The sequence below is a fragment of the Chiloscyllium plagiosum genome, unplaced genomic scaffold (genome assembly GCF_037043375.1).
Source record: "Chiloscyllium plagiosum isolate Xiang-an unplaced genomic scaffold, Cpla_swu_hap1 HiC_scaffold_18, whole genome shotgun sequence".
NCBI classification, from domain to species: Eukaryota; Metazoa; Chordata; class Chondrichthyes; order Orectolobiformes; family Hemiscylliidae; genus Chiloscyllium; species Chiloscyllium plagiosum.
This window is the reverse complement of record NW_028270156.1, coordinates 8,578,930-8,599,304: the sequence shown is the minus strand read 5'-3', so window position 1 is coordinate 8,599,304 and position 20,375 is coordinate 8,578,930. Positions and strand designations below refer to the sequence as shown.

The 20,375-nt window shown below is 43.2% G+C and overlaps 1 protein-coding gene across 6 annotated transcripts in view; it reads right to left on the bottom strand.

Annotated features, from left to right (window-relative positions):
- The window catches only part of LOC122557625 (protein kinase C-binding protein NELL1-like), a 1,008,016-nt gene that overhangs the window by 90,815 nt on the left and 896,826 nt on the right, over positions 1 to 20,375 (bottom strand). For 5 of the 6 annotated variants that reach the window (XM_087996275.1, XM_087996277.1, XM_087996273.1 and 2 more), the window contains one exon: positions 14,843 to 14,983. In XM_087996275.1, the coding sequence (XP_087852401.1) occupies positions 14,843 to 14,983 (141 nt within the window). Of the gene's footprint in view, positions 1 to 12,798; positions 12,889 to 14,842; positions 14,984 to 20,375 lie in introns of those variants that run through there. The other variant, XM_087996278.1, reaches the window with a different exon arrangement.

Here is a 20,375-nt window from a genome sequence, read left to right as displayed (position 1 = left end):
CAAGACCAACACGTTTCGGGCAGGCCAAGGAGCATCTTTCACTGAATTGATTGTCCACCAAGAGCAGCTGATGACTGCCTCAGTGTGCATCCTGGGAAACAGCCCATATAGCAGAGAGTCCTGACTCATGGAACTGATCAGTATGGACCTGAGCGAAAGCTGTTGCATTAAAAGGTCAATTAGTGACTAGTTTTAACCTTAATCACTATTTTCCAAAGTGGGGGAGGGGAGGAGGAGGAAAGGCAGGTAACATTTCACTGTGTAGGTTCCTGCAGGCCAGGGTTTGGGGGGTGGTACCTCAACTGTGAAGAGAGAAACCAACTCAACGTACTGAGTCTGACATGAGGCCTTTTCAGAATTGGGATGCTTACTTCCTTTTGCGTGCCCTCTTTGGAAGACCGAGGAAGATTCTATTCCCCCACCCCAGTTGCTTCACTATCTCCTGGCCCAGCCCTGCTTCCTCATCTCTCACTGAGCCCTTCAAAATCTCCAGCTTCGCTTCAAGCCTGAACTTCATTGCTGCATAGAGCTGTAGAGATGTACAGAACGGGAACAGACCCTTCGGTCCAACTCATTCATGCCTTGTTGGGGGAGCATCTGTAGTCCCAGCAATGGGAGCAGTTGCACCCTGGGCTGGAGGCTGTAAGAGGTGGACTGTAGGGCGGGACTTTCTCCAGAATTGGGATGGAATCTGCGCTACTTCAGCGAGGCAGCTGGGTTTCAGGTGGACAGCCTGATGACGACCCACTTTTGGTGAATCGAATACAGTGTCAAAACCCCATTCATTTGTCTGCCTGCAAGAGTGTGAGAGTGCAATCGAAACCTTGGCATCAATGATTTGAGAGGAGATTGCAGCAAAGACAATGTCTTGTCCACTGAGTGACTTCACAGTTTGATAATTTCTCCATGATCGGACAGAGAAGGGAAGACAAGAAAGTAAAGCCAGCATTCCGGATTCCACGACCCTCTGCATGATCCCGTCCCCAAAGATCCCTCTAGATCAAGAATCGGCAGAACCTCCTGACCTGGAATGGACCTCCTTCTAGAACGGAGGGAGATTTGCTGCTGACACTTAGAGGGGGACTACCTGCTCCAAACGGGAGGAAGCTTAATCAATATCCGCTGGAAATCGGAGTTTTCAGCTCGAGGCTGAAGAGTAACTTTAAAAAGTGATTTTAATTGTATCGACCTACAGCATTTCTGTAAAACAATGACAAAATGGATAAAGAAAGCACAAGTTGGGAGAGCGGTGCTGGAAAAGCACAGCCGGTCAGGCAGCATCCGAGGAGCAGGAGAGTCAACGTTTTGAGTATATGGTCTTCACCAGGAATGCTCGAAACGTCGATTCTCCTGATCCTCGGATGCTGCCTGACCGGTTGTGCTTTTCCAGCGCCACACTCACGACTCTGATCTCCAGCATCTCCCGGAAGAAAACACAAAGCAGGGGAAGATCGATTTGAAGAATGAATGACCAACTTCCAAGCATTCGTCGAAGAAAAGCGACGCATTATTTGATCTTCCAGGAAATCACTGAGTGCTGGATGTGACGACAGGATGGATCATCTTCAAACTCAAAAGAAATACCCCAATCACTGCCCTCTGAACTTGTTGCAAAAGGTCTGTTGACAAGTGAGGCACTTCGCGACAGAGGCTTGTTAAAAAGCTGAAATTAAACCCAAAAGTAAATATCCATATGATGCTTCCCTCAGAGTAAAGTAATCATAGTTCTACCAGATTGTAGGATCGCTCTCTTATTAGAGAGAGATGATGAGTGGAAGTTTAATCTGAGGGTCACCATGCATCATGTGAGGGGAGAGGCTGTAAAGGAGAACGTTTTGTGGTAACCTCAGGCAATGCCGGAATTGAACCCATACTATTGGCATTACTCTGCATTGAATTGCAGACTAACCATTCAGTCAACTGAACTAATTGACTTCTGAGAGACACTGTCAAAATGAGTTCCCTGTTGATCCAGTAGCCTCAATATTTTGATCCATATCAGTGAGTGCTTTTTTCTTCTCCTTCTGTTATAAAGACTACTGGGCTAATGGTAAGATTCTTGTTACTGTAGATGAGCAGAGAGATCTCGGTGTCCAGGTACATAGGTCCCTGAAAGCTGCCACTCAGGTTGACAGGGTTGTGAAGAGGGCATATGATGTGTTAGCTTTTATTGGTTAGAGGGATTGAACTTTGGAGCCACGAGGTTATGCTGCAGCTGTACAAAACTCTGGTGTGGCCGCACTGGAAGTACTGCATGCCGATCTGGTCACCGCATTATTGGAAGTATGTGGAAGCTTTGGAAAGGGTTCAAAGGAGATTTACCAGGGTGTTGCCTGGTATGGAGGAAAGGCTGAGTGATTTGATGCTGTTTTTGTTAGAGAGAAGAAGGTTGAGAGATAATTGAGACATAAGATAATGAGAGGGTTAGATAGGGTGAACAGGAAGAGCTTTTTTCCTCAGATGGTGATGGTTAGCATGAGGGGACATAGCTTTAAATTGAGGGGTGATAGATATAGGACAGATGTCAGAGGTAGTTTCTTTACTCAGAGAGTAGTAAGGGCGTGGAATGCACTGCCTGTAACAGCAGTAGACTCTCCAACTTTAAGGGCATTTAAATGGTCATTGGATAGACATATGGATGAAAACGGAATAGAGGAAGATAGATAGGCTTCAGATTGGTTCCACTGGTCGACGCAACATCAAAGTCGAAGGGTAACTACTGTACTGTAATGTTCTATGTTGTATGTTCTATGTTCTCCGATGTATTCTGCTGTAGTCTGTCAGCTTGATGTGCAACCACTTGAAATTGAATATTTGAAGATAATAATTGGAAATGGGAAGACTGCGCAGTATAACAGAATAGTGTCAAGATCATCAAGATAATTCATTACTTTAAGGTCTGAAGCCAATAATTAGTAAAGGTAAGCTATATCATTATAAAGGAATAACAATGTGTCAATTAACTGAGGCTTGTGGGATTTTTTGGAGAAGTGTCAATTTCATTGAATTTAATGGAGGGTTTCTGTGAAACCTAGTCTGTTTTCCAGCAATACCATCCCAACCTAGCCTCCCACCCCCCCCATGATGCCCCTCAGGTCCTATTCTACCACTTGTCGTACTAAGATGGCCTTGCCAATAGTGGATATCCCAGAATGGACAGGAATCTACTGGCACCTGCACCGTTGTCCAAAAAAGTGCTGTCAGTCTGGAGTTGCTCTGCATGGTTCTGAATACGGCAGATATTGGGAAATTGATGCCCTGCTTTGTTCTGAGGTCCTTGTTAATGGCACGATGCAGGGCACAGGATGGGTGAGACCACACCATCGGATTCTGCCAGACTGGTCTAAGGTTGTCATCCAGGACGTCTGGAGGAATACCCCAAAATGCAGGAGGAAAGTTAAAGATATTCTTGGCTCCACCTTTCCATCTTCTTTCTGCCACTCCACACTCACACTCTGTCTCTGCCACTGGACCCATCTCCCACCAAGTCTCATACTCGACCACTCTCACTATTACCTGCAAAAATCTTCCTTGAGGAACATCATCAGCCCCAACGTCACACTGTCCTAACCCTTGAACACTGTGTAGATTATGACCAAAAACTGGCAAATACCATGATGAATAATCGTTCATTACACAGGAATGATCATCATGATATTCATTGAAATCGCTTCTGAAAGTAGACTAATGCTTGAGTCCAGAGATGCTGGGATTGTCACTAAAGTTAATCAAATTAATTTATTCATTCACAGGATGGGGGTGAGGATTTATGCCCGATGAAGGGGCTTATGCCCGAAATGTCAACTCTCCTGCTCCTCAGATGCTGCCTGACTGGCTGTGCTTTTCCAGCACCACACTCTCAACTCTTGCAGTTTGGAGACCTTCTGTCTCGGACACAGGCTATCCGCCTGCCCAGGAGCCAATCAGAGAGTTGCTGACACAACTCCACAACTGCTCATATCTAAAGGTACGCCGCCTCTACTTCTTCAGGAGGCTAAGGAAATTTAGCATGGCCATGAAGACGCTTAACAATTTTGTTATAGATGCATTACAGGAAGCATTCTATCCAGATGCACCATACTTGGAATGGCAATGGCACTGCCCAGGACTGCAATAAACTACAGAGAGTTGTGAACACAGCCCTGTCCATCACACAAGCCAATTTTCCATCCATTGACTCCATCTACACGAGTTGCTGTCTCAGAAAGGTTGCCCACATAACCACAGACCCCTCCCACCCCGGTTTACACTCTCTTCCAACCTCTCCTGTCATTCAGAAGATACAGAAAGATTCAAGAAGACTCTCTTCCCAATTGTTATCAGACTTCTGAATGCAATTAAATTTAAAAGCTGTTCTCACTCTCTCTGTGCACCTTCTCTGCAGCTGTAACATTCCTGATGAAGGGCTTTTGCCCAAAACGTTGATTTTCCTGCTCCTCGGATGCTGCCTGACCTGCTGTGCTTTTCCAGCACCAGTCTGATCTAAACAGCTGTAACATTGTATTCCTCACTCTGTTCCATTACCCTAATGCACTCCGTGTGGTATGATCTGTCTGTACAGCATGCAAAGCAAAACTTTTCACTGCACTTAGGTACGTCATTATAATAAATTGAATCAAATTAAATCAATCAAATAATTGAAAAACCAATTCACAATCTATCTCTAGGGGAAGCTTGCTTTGAAACACACCCTTACGTTGCCTGTGTGTCTCCAACATCTTCACCCACTGCTTGACCAAAGCAACAGTGTAAACACAACTCACAAGGAGTTCCAGTAACTTTCTTTTTAAATGCAGCAGCTCCTTCCACGCTTCTGGGTTTAAAAGAGACCATTCCCAAAATCCAAAATAAAGGAAAATGAAAAGATGTGGTCTTTACATGATGCATTTGTGTTTAATATTGAATACATAAAATCTCATCTCTGGGTTGGAAAGTTGTGAGTTCAAATCCCAGTCGAAAGCAAAAAGTTCAAGATGTCTCTCCAGAGTAACCATTGTTTCATTAAAATGTTAAATTGAAAGCAATAGACTGGCACTCGGTAGCAGTCCGGGTACAATGTCTCCTTCTGCACTGTGACAATTCTGCGATTCAGTGATTATGTTGTCATTTATAATTTCCTTGTTGGTACCACTGGCAAGCGTGCCAATTGCCCCCCATACCTAAATGAATTGAACTAACTGACTGCTGGGAAGATGGCTCACTGAACCAGAAATGTTAACTCTGTTTCTCTCTCCACAGATGCTACCAGACCTATTGAGTTTTTCCCAGTAATTTCTGTTTTCCTTTCTGATATCCAGCATCCACAGTTGTTTTCTTTTGATGTTCTAGCCTCTCTAGTTGGGTGTTAAATTAAGTTTGGGTCTGGAGTCACATGTAGGTCAAACCATGTAAAGGTGGTAGATTTTCTTCCCTAATGGAAATGGCTGTATTTTATGACAAGGTTAACAGAATCATTGCTAGTCCCGGTTTTATTGAATTCAGACGTCACTATCTGTCATGAGCATAGAACAGTACAGCACAGGAACAGGCCCTTCCGACCATGATGTTGTGCTGAGCATGACGCCAAATTAAACTAATCCCAACCCTTGGTCCATCTCCCTCTATTCCTTGCATATTCCTGTGCTTATCTACAAGTCCCTTAAATACCCCTATCGTATCTTCCCCCACCACCACCTCTGGCAGTTCTTCCACACTCCTACCACTTTCTGTGTAACTTGCCCCTCACATCTCCTTTGAACTTTCCCCCTCTCCGCTTAAATGCATGGCACCCCCCAGCTCGAGTTAGGCATGTCAACTCTGGGAAAAAGATTCTGACCATCAACCCTATCTATGCATCTCATAATTTTACAGACTTCTGTCCAGTCTCCCCTCAGTCTCTGCCGCTCCAGAGAAAACAATCCAAGTTTTTCTAGCCTCTCCTTATAGCTCATACCCTCTAATCCAGGTAGCATCCTGATAAACCTCTTCAGCACCCCCTCCAAAGCGTCGACATCCTTCCTGTAATGTGGTGACCAGAATTGAATGCAACACTGTAAATGTGGCTTGACCAAAGCCTTATAAAGCTGCACGATGGGATCATTAGCCTGCAGTTCTACATTACCCATCTAAAGGCTTCACCAGTCACCACCTGATACTTTCAGATGAATTTAAAATATCCCATGGCACAAGAAGAGTAGATAACTGTTCCCCTGTGTTCTGGCCAATAGCTATCCCTTAATCAACATCACTAAAATAGATAAATAGGTCACTCTGTTTGTGGGATCTTGCTGTGCATTGGCTGGCTGCCATGCTCCCCACATCTCAGCAACAGCTACCATTCCCTCCTTCTTAATGAGTTATACAACACTTTAGGAATCCCTGAGATTGTGAAAGGCATTAAATTTTCTTGATCTCCAATCCAAAAAGCAATGGCCAAAGAAAACATATTTCTGCTTTGATTTAATCAGCCGTGCTCATTTCCAGCAGCACACAGCAGGGATCAGTGAAACTCATTAAAAACGGCTCGATTTCACCCGAGCTTTTCAGGTGAGTGTCAAAAAGTAAGTCGCAAATTCTAAGAAGTTAATGCTTTATCTGGAAGTAGCGCCACATGCGATTTAACGATGGATTAAAGAGGTAAAGGCAGAATCGTATTCACTGTCTTATACCTTAAAGGCACAGTTAATTTCTCATTGTTATCTGGTGCTTGAAGCACAGAAGCATTCAACCCTTCTCATGTAGATTGAATCATTTAAATTAGACAAAGGACAGTAATAAAGAAACAACGGACATTTATTTGGCATTCACTTTTCTCATCTACTTCTTTCTATTTGCAAATACCTCACTAGTATCCAAACTCAACAAAGTTGAATCGACTTTTAAAAATATCTGGCCTTAATTATGGCAGCCGTTTTCTCTATGGTAGCCATTCTATTTTCCTTGAGTTTTTATGAGCATGCATACAGTCGTATTAATTAGGAGTAGGCCATTCGGCCGGTCAAGCCTCTTCTGCCATTCTATCACAGCTGAACTGATGACTCTATATTCTCATCTGTGCCTGCTGACCATTCACTCCTCTTTGCTTGTGAAGAATATGTCTATCTTTGCCTTAAAAATATTCAAGAACCCTGCTTCCAACACCTTTCCGGGAACTGATTTTCAAAGACCCTCGAGACTGTCCTCAACGGGCAATGAACAATTGGTTAAAAGTAGCAGCTTACAGCAACTGCTGAGGGAAAATAAACTGGCTTTCGTTGGATGTTAGGCATTTTTTTCCTCCCTGAGGGCTTTAAGCTTTCCAACTCGATTGTGCACATCTGCAAGATGGTCAGCCCCTGGGAGCCAATCACAATCTGTTGCCAGGTAGAAGACCTTCATCATTGATAACTGGTCACACCTCCATGGACCAATCGGTTATTTGTTTCTGCTCCCACTGCTTGCACAAACAGCAGTATAAACAATACTTGCAGTAAGTGCTGGTAGCTTGCTTTTTAAGAGTGCCTTAATACTTTCCACAGTCTTTGATTTTAAAAACTGCCCTTTTCCCATTTAAGTCTACCATCAAAACTGTGGAAAAACAAGTAAATGTGGTTGTTACAAGGAAGGTGACAATAGTTCGCACACAGACAATGCTGGAGAAACTCAGCAGGTTATATTCCAGAATTGACTCATTGATTGATTGATTGTCAAGTGTACTGAGGTGCAGTGAAAAGCTTTATTTATGAGCTGTCCAGGCAGATCGTAATAAGCAAAGATGGACTGATCAAAAAAGACTTAGACAGAGGCATACTGATTACATTGCACAGGGTGTGCACTAGGTGAGATCAGCATTAACAAGATCAACATTATTTGAGGCTAGAGAGTGTATTCTTCAGTCTAAAACATCAGGAAGAAGCTGTTCCTGAACCTGCTGGTGCATGTGTTTTGATGAAGGGTCGCTGGACACAAAGCATTAACTCTGTTTCCTTCTCCACAGTTGCTACCAGCCAGACCCACTGAGTTTTTCGAGCATTTTTTTGGTTTCAGTTTCCCAGCATCCACAGTATTTTGCTTTTATTATATGGCTATGCGAGTTGGAGCTCACACACCTCTGTACAAATTCCTCAGGGGAGTGCCTTGGGTCCAATGATCTCCAGATGCTTCATCAATAACCTTCCCTTTGTCATAAGGTCAGACATGAGGATGTTTGCTCATGATTACGAAAAGTCCGTCATATTCAATGAGTCCTCAGATACGGAAACAATTCTTGACCAAAGACAAAAAGACCTGGACAACTTGGGCTTAGAAGTGGACAGTAAGATCCACACCACACAAGTGCCAGGCAATGTCAGTTTGAACAAAAGAGAATCTAACCATCAGCCTTTGAGATTCAATGGCTTATAATCACCGAATTCCCCACGACCAACTTCCTGGGCATTACCATTGACCAGAAACTCAACTCGACTAGCCATATAAACACAGTGGTTACAAGTGCAGGTCAGAAGCTAGGAATCCTCCAGTGAGTAACTCATCTTGTGACTCTCCAAAACCTGCAAAGCATAAGTCGTAAAATACTCCCTACATGTCTCAATGATTGCAACTCTAACAACACTGAAGAAGCTTGACACCATCCAGGACAAAGCAGCCCCCTTGACTGCACCACATCCACAAACATCCACGCCCTCCACCACCGACACTCACCAGTGTGTACTATCTTCAAGATGGACTACAGCAACTCACTAAGGTTCCTTACATAGCACCTTCCAAACTGGCTGCCACCACCTTCCAGAAGGACAAAGACAGGAAGTACGTGAAAATACCACTCACCCGCAAGCTCCCCTCCAAATTACCCACAATCCAGACTTAGAAATGGATCCTTCCTAAACAGCACTGTGGGTCAGCCTACAGCACATGGACTGCAGTGGTTCAAGAAGGCAGCTCACCGCCACTTTCTCAAGTCTAGATTAGTGTGGTGCTGGAAAAGCACAGCCGGTCAGGCAGAATCCGAGGAGCAGGAAAATCGACATTTCGGGCAAAAGTCCCTCATCAGGAATGATGAAAAAATTCCTGATGAAGGGCTTTTGCCTGAAATGTCAATTTTCCTGTTTCTCGGATGCTGCCTGACTGGCTGTGCTTTTCCAGCACCACTCTAATCTAGATTCTGACTTCCAGCATCTGCAGTACCCACTTTTGCCAACCACCTTCTCAAGGGGCAACCAGAGATTTGCAATAAACGCTGGGCCCGGCCAGTGACATACACGTCATGAATGATTTTAAAAAACAACTAACTTCACCATCTTGTCAAGAGATACCAGATACTCCTCCACCTCCTTATTTGTAAACTTATCACCTCTGCTAGCTTGTTTTGAGAAGATTTGCAGCTTAGGTTGGGGTTCTGGATGTAGGCTTGCTCGCTGAGCTGGAAGGTCCAACCAGAATTCTATCAACAAACACATTGACTTGGATCCCATTTACCACCCCCTGAGAAAAAGAACAGAAATGACATCACCACATGAAATGACATCACCACAGGGAATGACATCACTAACCCAAGGAAACCCAAACATATAAATAGAAAGTGGGCTACACCACCAGTGATTCATCTGGAGGCTCACTGAAGATGTTACCCCATGTGGTGATGAAATGTCTGAAAATGAACCTTATCTTGCGTGTTTATGTGTTTGTCTCAAGTTTAACAGATAATAAAACTCCATCTTGTTTCAGAAACAAAAACATAAATTGCTTGAAAAGCTCAGCAGGTCTTGCAGCATCTGTGGAGAGAAATCCAAGTTAACGTTTCAGGTCCAGTGACCTTTCCTCAGAACTGGAATGGAAATGTTAACTCTGATTTCTCTCCATAGGTGCTGTCAGACCGGCTGAGCTTTTCCTGCAATTTCTAATTTTGTTTCTGATTTACGGCATTTGCAGTTCTTTTGATTTTCCACTTTCGTTCAGTCGAGAATGCCTAGAAATTGGCTCTACTCCAATTTTGATCTTATTAATTAAATTTCATTGCAATGCAGTTAAAAGAGTAATAAAAGTATTTGTAGTGACCGAACAAAGAGAGGAAAGGGGAGCCTAAGATTTCTCCTTACTGTTACAATGTACTGATTGAAGGAGTTTGATAACATTTCAATGTATTCAATGAAATTTATTCTTTTGTTCATCAGGATCTGCCATTTAATAAATCCCCTTCAAGTCATGGCACATCAAGGAGTTTGACCATCTTGACCTGAGTAACAATGTTGAACTACAGAGCTGCAAAACACTAGCTGCAAGATATCTTCAGCATTTAGACTTTATCCAACTCATTCCATTGAAGTCATGGTTTTTGTGTGATTGTTCAGTAAGCTCACTTTATGATACATGGCCAGCTGAAAATTACTTTTTCTTTAAAAAGTTCCAAGTTTATTTTTTTTGTTTCGGTTGTCAGATTGCATCAATGCAGGTGAGAGATTGCATTGCAGTGACAGCTCTATTACACTGCAATTCAGTTCCAGAAACTGGAGCCAGATGCACTGCTATCTAGATGTCACTCACTGGCAGGTAGATGCTCAAATCACTCAGGCTCAAAGCTGTCGCACTGATAGCAAAATTTTAAAACCACATATTTATGCAAAAAGAAAATGTAGTTTCCTCAGCAATTCACAGCCTAATCATGGTAGTTCCTGACCCTTAGTTATAAGGTTTCAAACCCAGTCCAAGCTAAGTCAGTTTTCTTTTTTAATTCTCTTGTGGGACATGAGTATCACTGACTGGGCCCAGCACTTATTGCCTGTCCCTAGTTGCCCCTTGAGAAAGTGGCGGGGTGAGCTGCCTTCTTGAACGACTGCAGCCCATGGGGCTGTAGGTTGACCCACAATGCCCTTATGGAGGGAATGCTAGGAATTTGACCCAGGGATTATTGCTTGGCCCTTTGTTGTCTGTAATATATACAAAATGTTCTGGAAGGAAATGTAGGCGGGCTGATTAGTAAGTTTGCGGATGACACCAAAATTGGTGGATACTGAGGAGGATTGTCAAAGGGTACAGCGGGATATAGGTAGATTGCAGAATGGGGCAGGGAAATGGCAGATGGAGTTTAATCCAGACAAATGTAAGGTTACATGTTCTGCAAGATCAAATTCAGGTGCAAATTGTACAATAAATGGCAGGTGCTAAGGAGCATTGGCATACAGAGAGGTCTAGCCATTCAGGTCCACAGATCCTTGAAATTGGCATCACAGGTGGATAAGATGGTCAAGAAGGCATACAGTACGTTTGACTTCCTCAGCTGGGGCATCGAATATAAAAGTCGGCAAGCTATGTTGCAGCTGTGTACAATGTTAACTAAGTCACATTTGGCATATTGCATGCAGTTCTGATCACCACACTACCATGAATCCTTTTGAGAGGGTGCAGAGAAGGTCAACCAGGGTTGACCTTGGGGAGAGGTTGGATAAACTTGGATTGCTTTTATTGGAAAGACGGAGGCTAAGGGGTGACCTGATAGAGGTCTACAGAATTATGAGAGGCATTGATAGGGTGGATATTAAGAGGCTTTTTCCCAGGGTGGAAAGGTCAACCACAAGAGGGCACAGGTTCACGGTGAGAGGGGGAAAGTTTAGGGGAGAAGTGCAGGGAAAATGTTTCACCCAGAGGATGGTGGGTGTCTAGAACGCACTGCCAGTGAAGATGGTGGAAACAGGCACATTGGCAACATTTAATGCATATTTTGATAGACACATGAACGGGAGGCAAACAAAGAGATAAAAACCACACATGGGCAATAAGGAGTGGATCTAAATAAGGATTAGGAATCAGCGCAGGTTAGTTGGGCTGAAGGGGCTGTTCCTGTTCTGTTGTAAATAGGAACACCAGCAGGTCACTCAGCCCCTCCAGTCTGCTCCACCATTCCGTGGGATCCTGGTTGATCCAACACTCAATGGTCATATGGTATGCTGCTTATTATGGTAAATAGATATATTAAGGCACTCCTCACATTTATGAACAGGACCACATTATTTACTTCTGGTCCAGTTTTATAGGAGAAAGTGAGCTCTGCAGATGCAGGAGATCAGCGTTGAGAGTATGGTGCTGGAAAAGCACAGCAGGTCAGGCAGCATCCGAGGAGCAGCAGAATCGACATTTCGAGCATAAGCCCTTCATGATTCCTGATGAAGGTTTTATGCCCAAAACGTCGATTCTCCTGCTCCTCGGATGCTGCCCGATCTGCTGTGTTTTTCCAGCAACACACTCTTGGTCCTGTTTTGTAGCCTGACTAGGACCAGGGTGACAGCACGTGACCAGCAGCTGGGAGAAGTCGGAGCAGTGGCCTGTTGGACTGGGAATGTGTCCATAGGTTCCTGCATAACTGAAAGATATCAATTTGTTTGGTAAATCTATGTGACATCATCAAATAAATTAAACTTTCACTACTGACCAATCCAGCAGGAGAGTGGTAGTTCTGTATTAAGGAACACGCTCAAGAATCCTATACTCCCCATCCCCTGCAACCACTCTGTCAATGTCAAGCATTCCGAGATGTGTTAGATCACAGCTCAGTCTAAGACCCTGCTCTGTCCCAACAATTTGTTTTAACTCCAAATTCAGCGTGACTTGTCTTACACCCGTGTAAATATTTGACTTGTCTTACACCGGTGTAAATATTTCCACTTACAACACAGAGCATAACCTCTCCAAGTGAAACTGTCACTTTATTAGCAATTTACACTGAATTATGAGTTGTTCAGTGCTCTGTGTCATCATTGAGGAGGCCTAGGCTGTCTAAGCCCATTTGATGATGATCCCCCTACATCCCATAAAGAATGAATGGAAACTAGATCAGTTTTAACAATGCTTCATTCAAATCATCACTTGAGTTCTGAATGATGAGTTCCTGTGGCTGCAATTATGAGGAATAGCTCTTCAGGATTGGAATGAGTCAACTGTCTGTAAATAAAAGCCAGAACAAACTTTTCAATTCTATTGTTCAAAATCCCTGTCAGAGCACAAAGCCTATGAACTAAGGCATGTTTTTATAAACATCAATTTTTAAAGGCAATTCTTATCAGCTAAATACTAATGAATCTGTGTTTCTTTATCATATGATGTGGGCAACACTGGCTGGGCCAGCATTAGTTGTCCATCCCTCCTATCCTTTGAAATGAGTGGCCTCCTAGGGAGTTCCTGGATTTAATTCCTTCACTGTGGATTCAGAGCATGTAGGCCTCGCCAGGCAAGGACAGCAGATTTCTTTCTCTTTGGACATTACTGAACCTGATGGTTTTTTTAATGACGGTAAATTCCAGATTTCAATTAATGTGATCCTATACTCCACCACAATTTCAATACATTTTGCCAAAGCATTAGCTTTACTTATTAGCTCAGTGACATTGCCATGATGGCATTCCCACTGCATTGAGACGTATGCCACATTGGACCAGACACACACACTAGCCTGAGTTACAGAACTCGAACAAACCAAACAATAGGGAGAAGTAGCAGAATGCTAGGCTAGCAAACCAGCTCATAGTTTAGGTTCAAATCCCATTGTGCTACACGTGAAATTTGGAGTCATTTAATAGAACATAGAACAGTACAGCACAGTACAGGCCCTTCGGCCCTCGATGTTGTGCTGACCTTTTATCCTACTCTAAAATCAAACTAACCGACATACCCTTCATTTTACTATTATCCATGTGCCTATCCAAGAGTCACTTAAATGTCCCTAATGTATCCGACTCTACTATCATCACTGGCAGTGCATTCCATCCACCCACCAATCTCTGCATAAAGAACTGACCTCTGACATCACCCCTAAACCTTCCTCCAGGCACCTTAAACTTATGGCCCCTCATGACAGCCATCCCGCCGTGGGAAAAAGTCTCTGGCTATCCACTCGATCTATGCCTTTCATCATCTTGTACACTTCTGCCAAGTTGCCTCTCACCCTTCTTCACTCCAATGAGAAAAGCCCTAGCTCCCTCAATCTTTAATAAATGGAGAAAGATTTAAAAGGGACCTAAGAGACAACCTTTTCACCCAGAGGGTGGTGCGTGTATGGAATGAGCTGCCAGAGGAAGTGGTGGAGGCTGGTAACATTACAACATTTAAAAGGCATCTGGATGGGTATATGAATAGGAAGGGTTTAGAGGGATATGGGCTGGGTGCTGGCAAATGGGACTAGATTAATATAGGATATCTGGTCGGCAAGGATGAGTTGGACCGAAGGGTCTGTTTCTGTGCCGCACAGGTCTATGACTCCAAATCTCAAACTTTTTATACAGAAAAGAGCTAGTTTACAGGAAAACATTATCAACTGCTGTAAAAATCCATTAACATCAGTAATGTAATTTAGGGAAGGGAAATCTGCCTTCTCCACTTGATCTGACCTATATGTAACTCCAGACGTACAAATACCCTCTGAACAGCCAAGCAAAGACTCTCAGTTCAAGGATAACAACTGCTGGGCATTAAATGCTGGCCTTGCCATCATGATAATATCCAGTGAAGGAAGAAAGGTCCTCCTCTGTGTGATAAATGGATGAGAATTGGATTTATTTTCCCATAACTTTCGGTCCACATAACTTCCTGACAAAACTAAAGCTGAGTCCATCGTATCAGATGCTGGTGGAATCTGACAGCTTGGGAATCCCTTGATAATCAAATGGGCAGCAGGATGAACTCGATTTGCATTAGATACCACTAAACTCCCCATAGACTCCAGTACTTTCTTTCACTAAGGAGGAAAAATAAAATCTTGAAGGTTTTACTCCCTTGATTCCAACAGCAATTTGGAGAAAAAGGGCAACTTTTCCTTGAGAGTTGTAAGTTTGGTACATCTATTGACATAAATAGAACAAATATCAACAGGAACGATAACAATTTTTGTTTAATTGCTTACCGATGCAGTTGTCTCCGGTGAATGAGTAGTTGCCGTTGTCATGGTAACCAGCCCTGCACTCACAGTGATACCATCCCGGTACATTTACACATCGGGCATGTTTATGGCACTGTATGATGCCTTCGACGCATTCATCAATATCTGTCTCGCACAAATACAGAGCACGTATGAGAAGCCACTCTTTTAATTCCACATCACACATAACTGATACAAGTTATGATATCTATGTCTTTCTCAGCATGAAATATAGTAACTAGTATACTTAATATAGAATCAGAATTGCATAGCCTCATAAATGTCTTGACTGTGTTTGTTTGGGTCCAAGGGCATTTGCTGGGACTCAAAAGACAAAATAGGTCCATTAAGTTCTGATTGATGTTACAATCACGCTCCTCCTTACAAAGATGATTTATCAAGAAGTGTTTTAACATTTTAATGGTCCATAAGCAGGCTCCCGGTGACTCCAGAACTCTCACCTATCATTTTTCATTTCAAACCTATGCATGACCAACTGAGTTGTAACCGTAAAGCTCTTAATTTCTTATCATTCGATCTGCGCTCCTCATGTTTTGCTTTAAAAATGCATCACCTTACAAATTATCTCAAGAGAAAAAATTGTTGAATTTTATGTAAAGCTGTGTCTTGGAAATTTCCAATCAGTCAAATTCAATATTTAAATTGCCATTTTGTTTAATGTTGCTTGCACAGAAACTGGATGACTTGGTGATTGCCCAGATAAACATAAAAAAAAAAATCCTACTGTAAAATTGAAATGATTCCTATTTTAACACTAAAACTTGTTGGTTTTTTATTCAAGAAAGCCGACTGTGGTGTTTAACCTGACCTCAGATGAGGTAGGAGGTTGAGAAAGAGATCCCTTGACAACTTGAGCTGATGTGCCAGCTGCTGTGCTACTGCCAATACATCTGCATTGGAAACTAGCAGTCCAGCCAACTGAGCTAACCAGGCCCCATGCTGAGTGATGCAAATGTTACAGACTTGTCTTTGTGACTGAGACACTAGGATCCACCATCAACGTGGATGGGGATGTATTGAGGAGTCCCCTCTTCCAGCGAATTGTTTAATTGTCCATTGCCACTTCATGACTGGATGTGGCAGGACTGCAGAACTGAGATCTGATCTGTTGGATATGAGATCACTTTCCTCTGCCTATCACTTGCTGCTTATGCTTGTAGGTATGCAAGTAGTCCAGTTTGGTGACTCCACCACATTGACACCTTAACTTCTGCTATGCCTGTCGCTGTTTCTGGTGTGCTCTTTTGCACTGTCTGTTGAACCAGGGTTGATCCCCTGGCTTGATGGTAATGGTTAAGTGGGGGAGATGTCAGGCCATGAGATGACAGATTGTGTTGGATTCTGATTCTCCTGCTGTTGATGGCCCACAGTACCTCATGGATGCCCAGTCCTGAGTTGCTAGATCTGTTTGAAATGAGGAATTAAGACGGCTAAAAGGGGTCACAAAATATCTTTAGCAAACAGGGTTAAGGAAAATCCCAAAGCTTTTTATTCATATATAAGGAGCAAAAGTGTAACTAGAGAAAGGGTTGGCCCACTCAAGGACAAAGAAGGAAAGTTATATGTGGAGTCAGAGAAAATGGGTGAATTTCTTCATGAGTACTTTGCATCAGTATTCACCGAGGAGAGGGACACGTTGAGGTTAGTGATAGATCTTCGATTCCTCTAGGTCAAGTCGGCATAAGGAGGGAGGAAGTGTTGGGTATTCTAAAAGGCATTAAGGTGGACAAGTCCTCAGGTCAGATGAGATCTATCCCAGGTTACTGAGGGAAGTGAGAGAGGAAATAGCTGGGGCTTTAACAGAAATCATTGCAGCATCCTTGAACAGTGGTGAGGTCCCAGAGGACTGGAGAATTGCTAATGTTATCCTCTTGTTTAAGAAGTGTAGCAGGGATAATCCAGTTAATTACAGACTGGTGAGCTTGACGTCAGTGGTAGGGAAGTTGCTGGAGAAGATACTGAGGGATAGGATCTATTTATATTTGGAAGAAAATGGACTTTTCAGTAGTAGGCAATATGGTTTTGTGCAGGGAAGGTCATGTCTTACCAACTTAGTAGACTTCTTTGAGGAAGTGACAAAGTTGATTGATCAAGGAAGGGCTGCAGATGTCATATACATGGACTTCAGTAAGGTGTTTGATAAGGTTCCCCATGGTAGGCTGATGGAGAAAGTGAAGTTGCATGGAGTCCAGGGTGTACTAGCTAGATGGATAGAGAGCTGGCTGGGTGACAGGAGACAGAGAGTGGTGGAAGGGAGTTTCTCAAAATGTGACCAGTGCTGTTCCACAGGGATCAGTGGTGGGACCACAATTGTTTGTGATATACATAAATGATCTAGAGGAAGGTATAGGTGGTCTGATTAGCAAGTTTGCAGATGACTCTAAGACTGGTCGAGTAGCAGATAGTGAAGGGGACTGTCAGAGAATGCAGGAGAATAAAGATAGATTGGAGAGCTCGGTGAAGAAATGGTAAATGGTGTTCAAACCGAATAAATGCGAAGTGGCGCATTTTGGAAGATTCAATTCAAGAGTGAACTATACGGTAAATGGAAAAGCCCTGGGGAAAAACTGACATACAGAGAGATCTGGGTGCTCAGGTCCATTGTTTCCTGAAGGTGGCAACGCAGGTCAACAGAGTGTTCAAGAAGGCATACAGCATGCTTTCCCTTATCGGGCAGGTTATTGAGTATAGGAGTTGGCAGGTCATGTTACAGTTGTATAAGACTTTGGTTCAGCCATATTTGGAACACTGTGTACAGTTCTGGTCGCCACATTACCAAAAGGATGTGGATGTTTTGGAGTGGGTGCAGAGGAAGATCACCAGGATGTTGCCTGGTATGGAAGGTACCAGCTATGAGGAGAGGTTAATAGATTAGGATTATTTTCATTAGAAAGACAGAGGTTGAGGGGGGACCTGATTGAGGTCTATGAAATCATGAGAGGTATAGACAGGGTGGATAGCAAGAAGATTTTTCCCAGAATGGGGGACGCAATTACTAAGGGTCACGAGTTCAAGGTGAGAGTGGAAAAGTTTATGGGAGATGTGCGTAGGAAGTTCTTTATGCAGAGTGTGGTGGGTGCCTGGAATGAGTTGCCAGTAAGCGGCGGGCATCATAGCAGAATTTAAGACGTATCTAGGCCTGATGAAGGGCTTTTGCCTGAAACGTCGATTTTCCCGTTGCCTGACCTGCTGTGCTTTTCCAGCACCACACCCACGACTCTGATCTCCACTCTTTACTTTCTACTAGACAGATATATGAATGCGCAGGAAGCAGATGGATACAGATCTTTAGAAAATCGGCGATAGATTTAGATTGAGGATCTGGATCAGCGCAGACTTGGAGGACCGAAGGTCTGTTCCTGTGCTTTGTTCTTTGTTCTTTAACATTTATCCTCTTTAGCACAGTGGAGGGTATTGTTAATATAAAGGGAGATCTTTGTCTCTGTAAGAATAAGCAGTGGTCACTCCTGCTGTTACTGTCTTGGAGTTTAGAAGGATGAAAGGGAGTCTCATTACAAACGTCCAGAAAACTGAGAGGTCTGGAGAGAGTGCATGTGGAGTCGATATTTCCACTAGTTAGAGAGACTAGAACCAGAGCATGCAACCTCAGAGCAAAAGGGCACTCTTTAGAACAGAGATGAGGAGGAAATTCTTCAGCCGAAGATGGTGAATCAGTAGAACTCATTGCCACAGAGGGGGAGTGGAGGGGTGGGACACATCATTTAGTGTATTTAAGACAGAGATAGACAAGATTTTGAGTAGAAAGCAGATCAAAGGTTGTGGGGAAGAGGCAAGAGAATGGGGTTGAGAAACAGATCAGTCATGATCGAATGGCAGAGCAGACTCAATGGGCCGAATGGCCCAATTTTGCTTGCATATGATGTGGTCTTGTGGATAGAAGTTAGACTACTATGTTCAATGTATCTTAGCATTGGACGTGATAAGTCCAATGCTTGTTGTCTGTCCTACAAGACCACTTGGAAAGGATCTAAAAGTCAACCAGTGTTCTGTGGGTCTGGAGTCATGTATAGGCCAGACCAATTAATGACAGCAGATTTCCTTAAAGAGCATTAGTGAATCAGCTCGGTGTTTTTTTTTTACAACAATTAATGATCATTTCATCACTCCTGGTATTCAATTCCAGATTTTATATTCTCACAAAATTTAACAGTGCAGGTAGAGGCCATTTGGTCCATCGTACATGTACCCACGCTCTTTAGTGCCATTCTCCTGCTTTCTCTCCGTAATCCTGCACATTCTTCCATTTCAAGTCACAAGCCTCCCTTGAATCTGCCTCCATCACACTCTCAGGCCGAACATTTTAGGCCTTAACTACTCTCCTCATGAAGGTTCTGTCTTTGTGGTGCCCAGGGGAGAGGTTCCCCTCATTCTCTCACAGAGGGTTTCATCTCCTCTCTCTGGGACTTCACCCATATCCTCTCAACCATCACTCCCCTTTCTCTCTAACCCATGCCAATCACTGGATCCTCTCAAACCTCCCCTCCTGCCTCCCTGAAACCTCCCATGATGATCCCTGACTGTCGTGGAATATTCCATTAGTACCAACTACTCATCTCTTTCCATGTGAAATTCTGCTCCCACCCATTGACTAGTTCCCAATTCCTGGCTGTTTTGGTTGGCAGAAAATGCCCCAGAGTTAAAATAGTGCAGGACTCTTGCCTGCCAGGATCTGAGGTCTTGGTGCTTGCTTCAGATGTCTTAATTTCAATGTCCACAGTAGGCAACTCTCCAGGGGAGACAATGACCTAATAGTACTATCACTGGACTGTTCATCCAGAGACCCTAGCAATGTTCCAGGAACTTGGATTTGAATCCCACCACGGCAGATGGTGGTATTTGAATTCAATAAAAATCTAGCATTATGAGTCTAATGAAGATCATGAATCTGTCAACTAAACTGATCTGGTTCTTTCAGGAAAGAAAATGCTACCCTTACCTAACCTGGTCTATATCTGACTCTAGGCATTCAGCAATGTGGTTAATTCTTAACTGTCCTCGAGGCAATTAGGATTGGGCAATAACAACAGCCTCTCAGCGAATTTTCAAAAAGTGTACAAAAGGACGACTAACTTTATTCTGACCTATATCAGAGCATTGCACATTGTCGTCTAAATTTAATGAAAGATGGTGTGGAAACTGTGTACCAAGAACATAAAATATCTCACTTCCTTAGAATGCTCCTTAATAGAAAATTATTCCACTATTTTTGAGTGAAGGGCACTTCTTTCATTTTGTTAATTTAGAGTTAATGAGCCAAATTTTGTCATCAAAATAGCTATAAAACTACTGCTGCTCCCCATTATTTAAGAGCAAATTATACAGAGGCCTCAGGCAAGGAACAGACGTGGTTGAATGTCAATATCCAAAGGTTTTTCTCCAAGTTACTGGATCTATGAAAATTGTACAACATTATCGGCTTCAGCATTGACATAGGGTAGAGTATCACAAAGTTGCACAGTTGAGCAGAGCTATATTT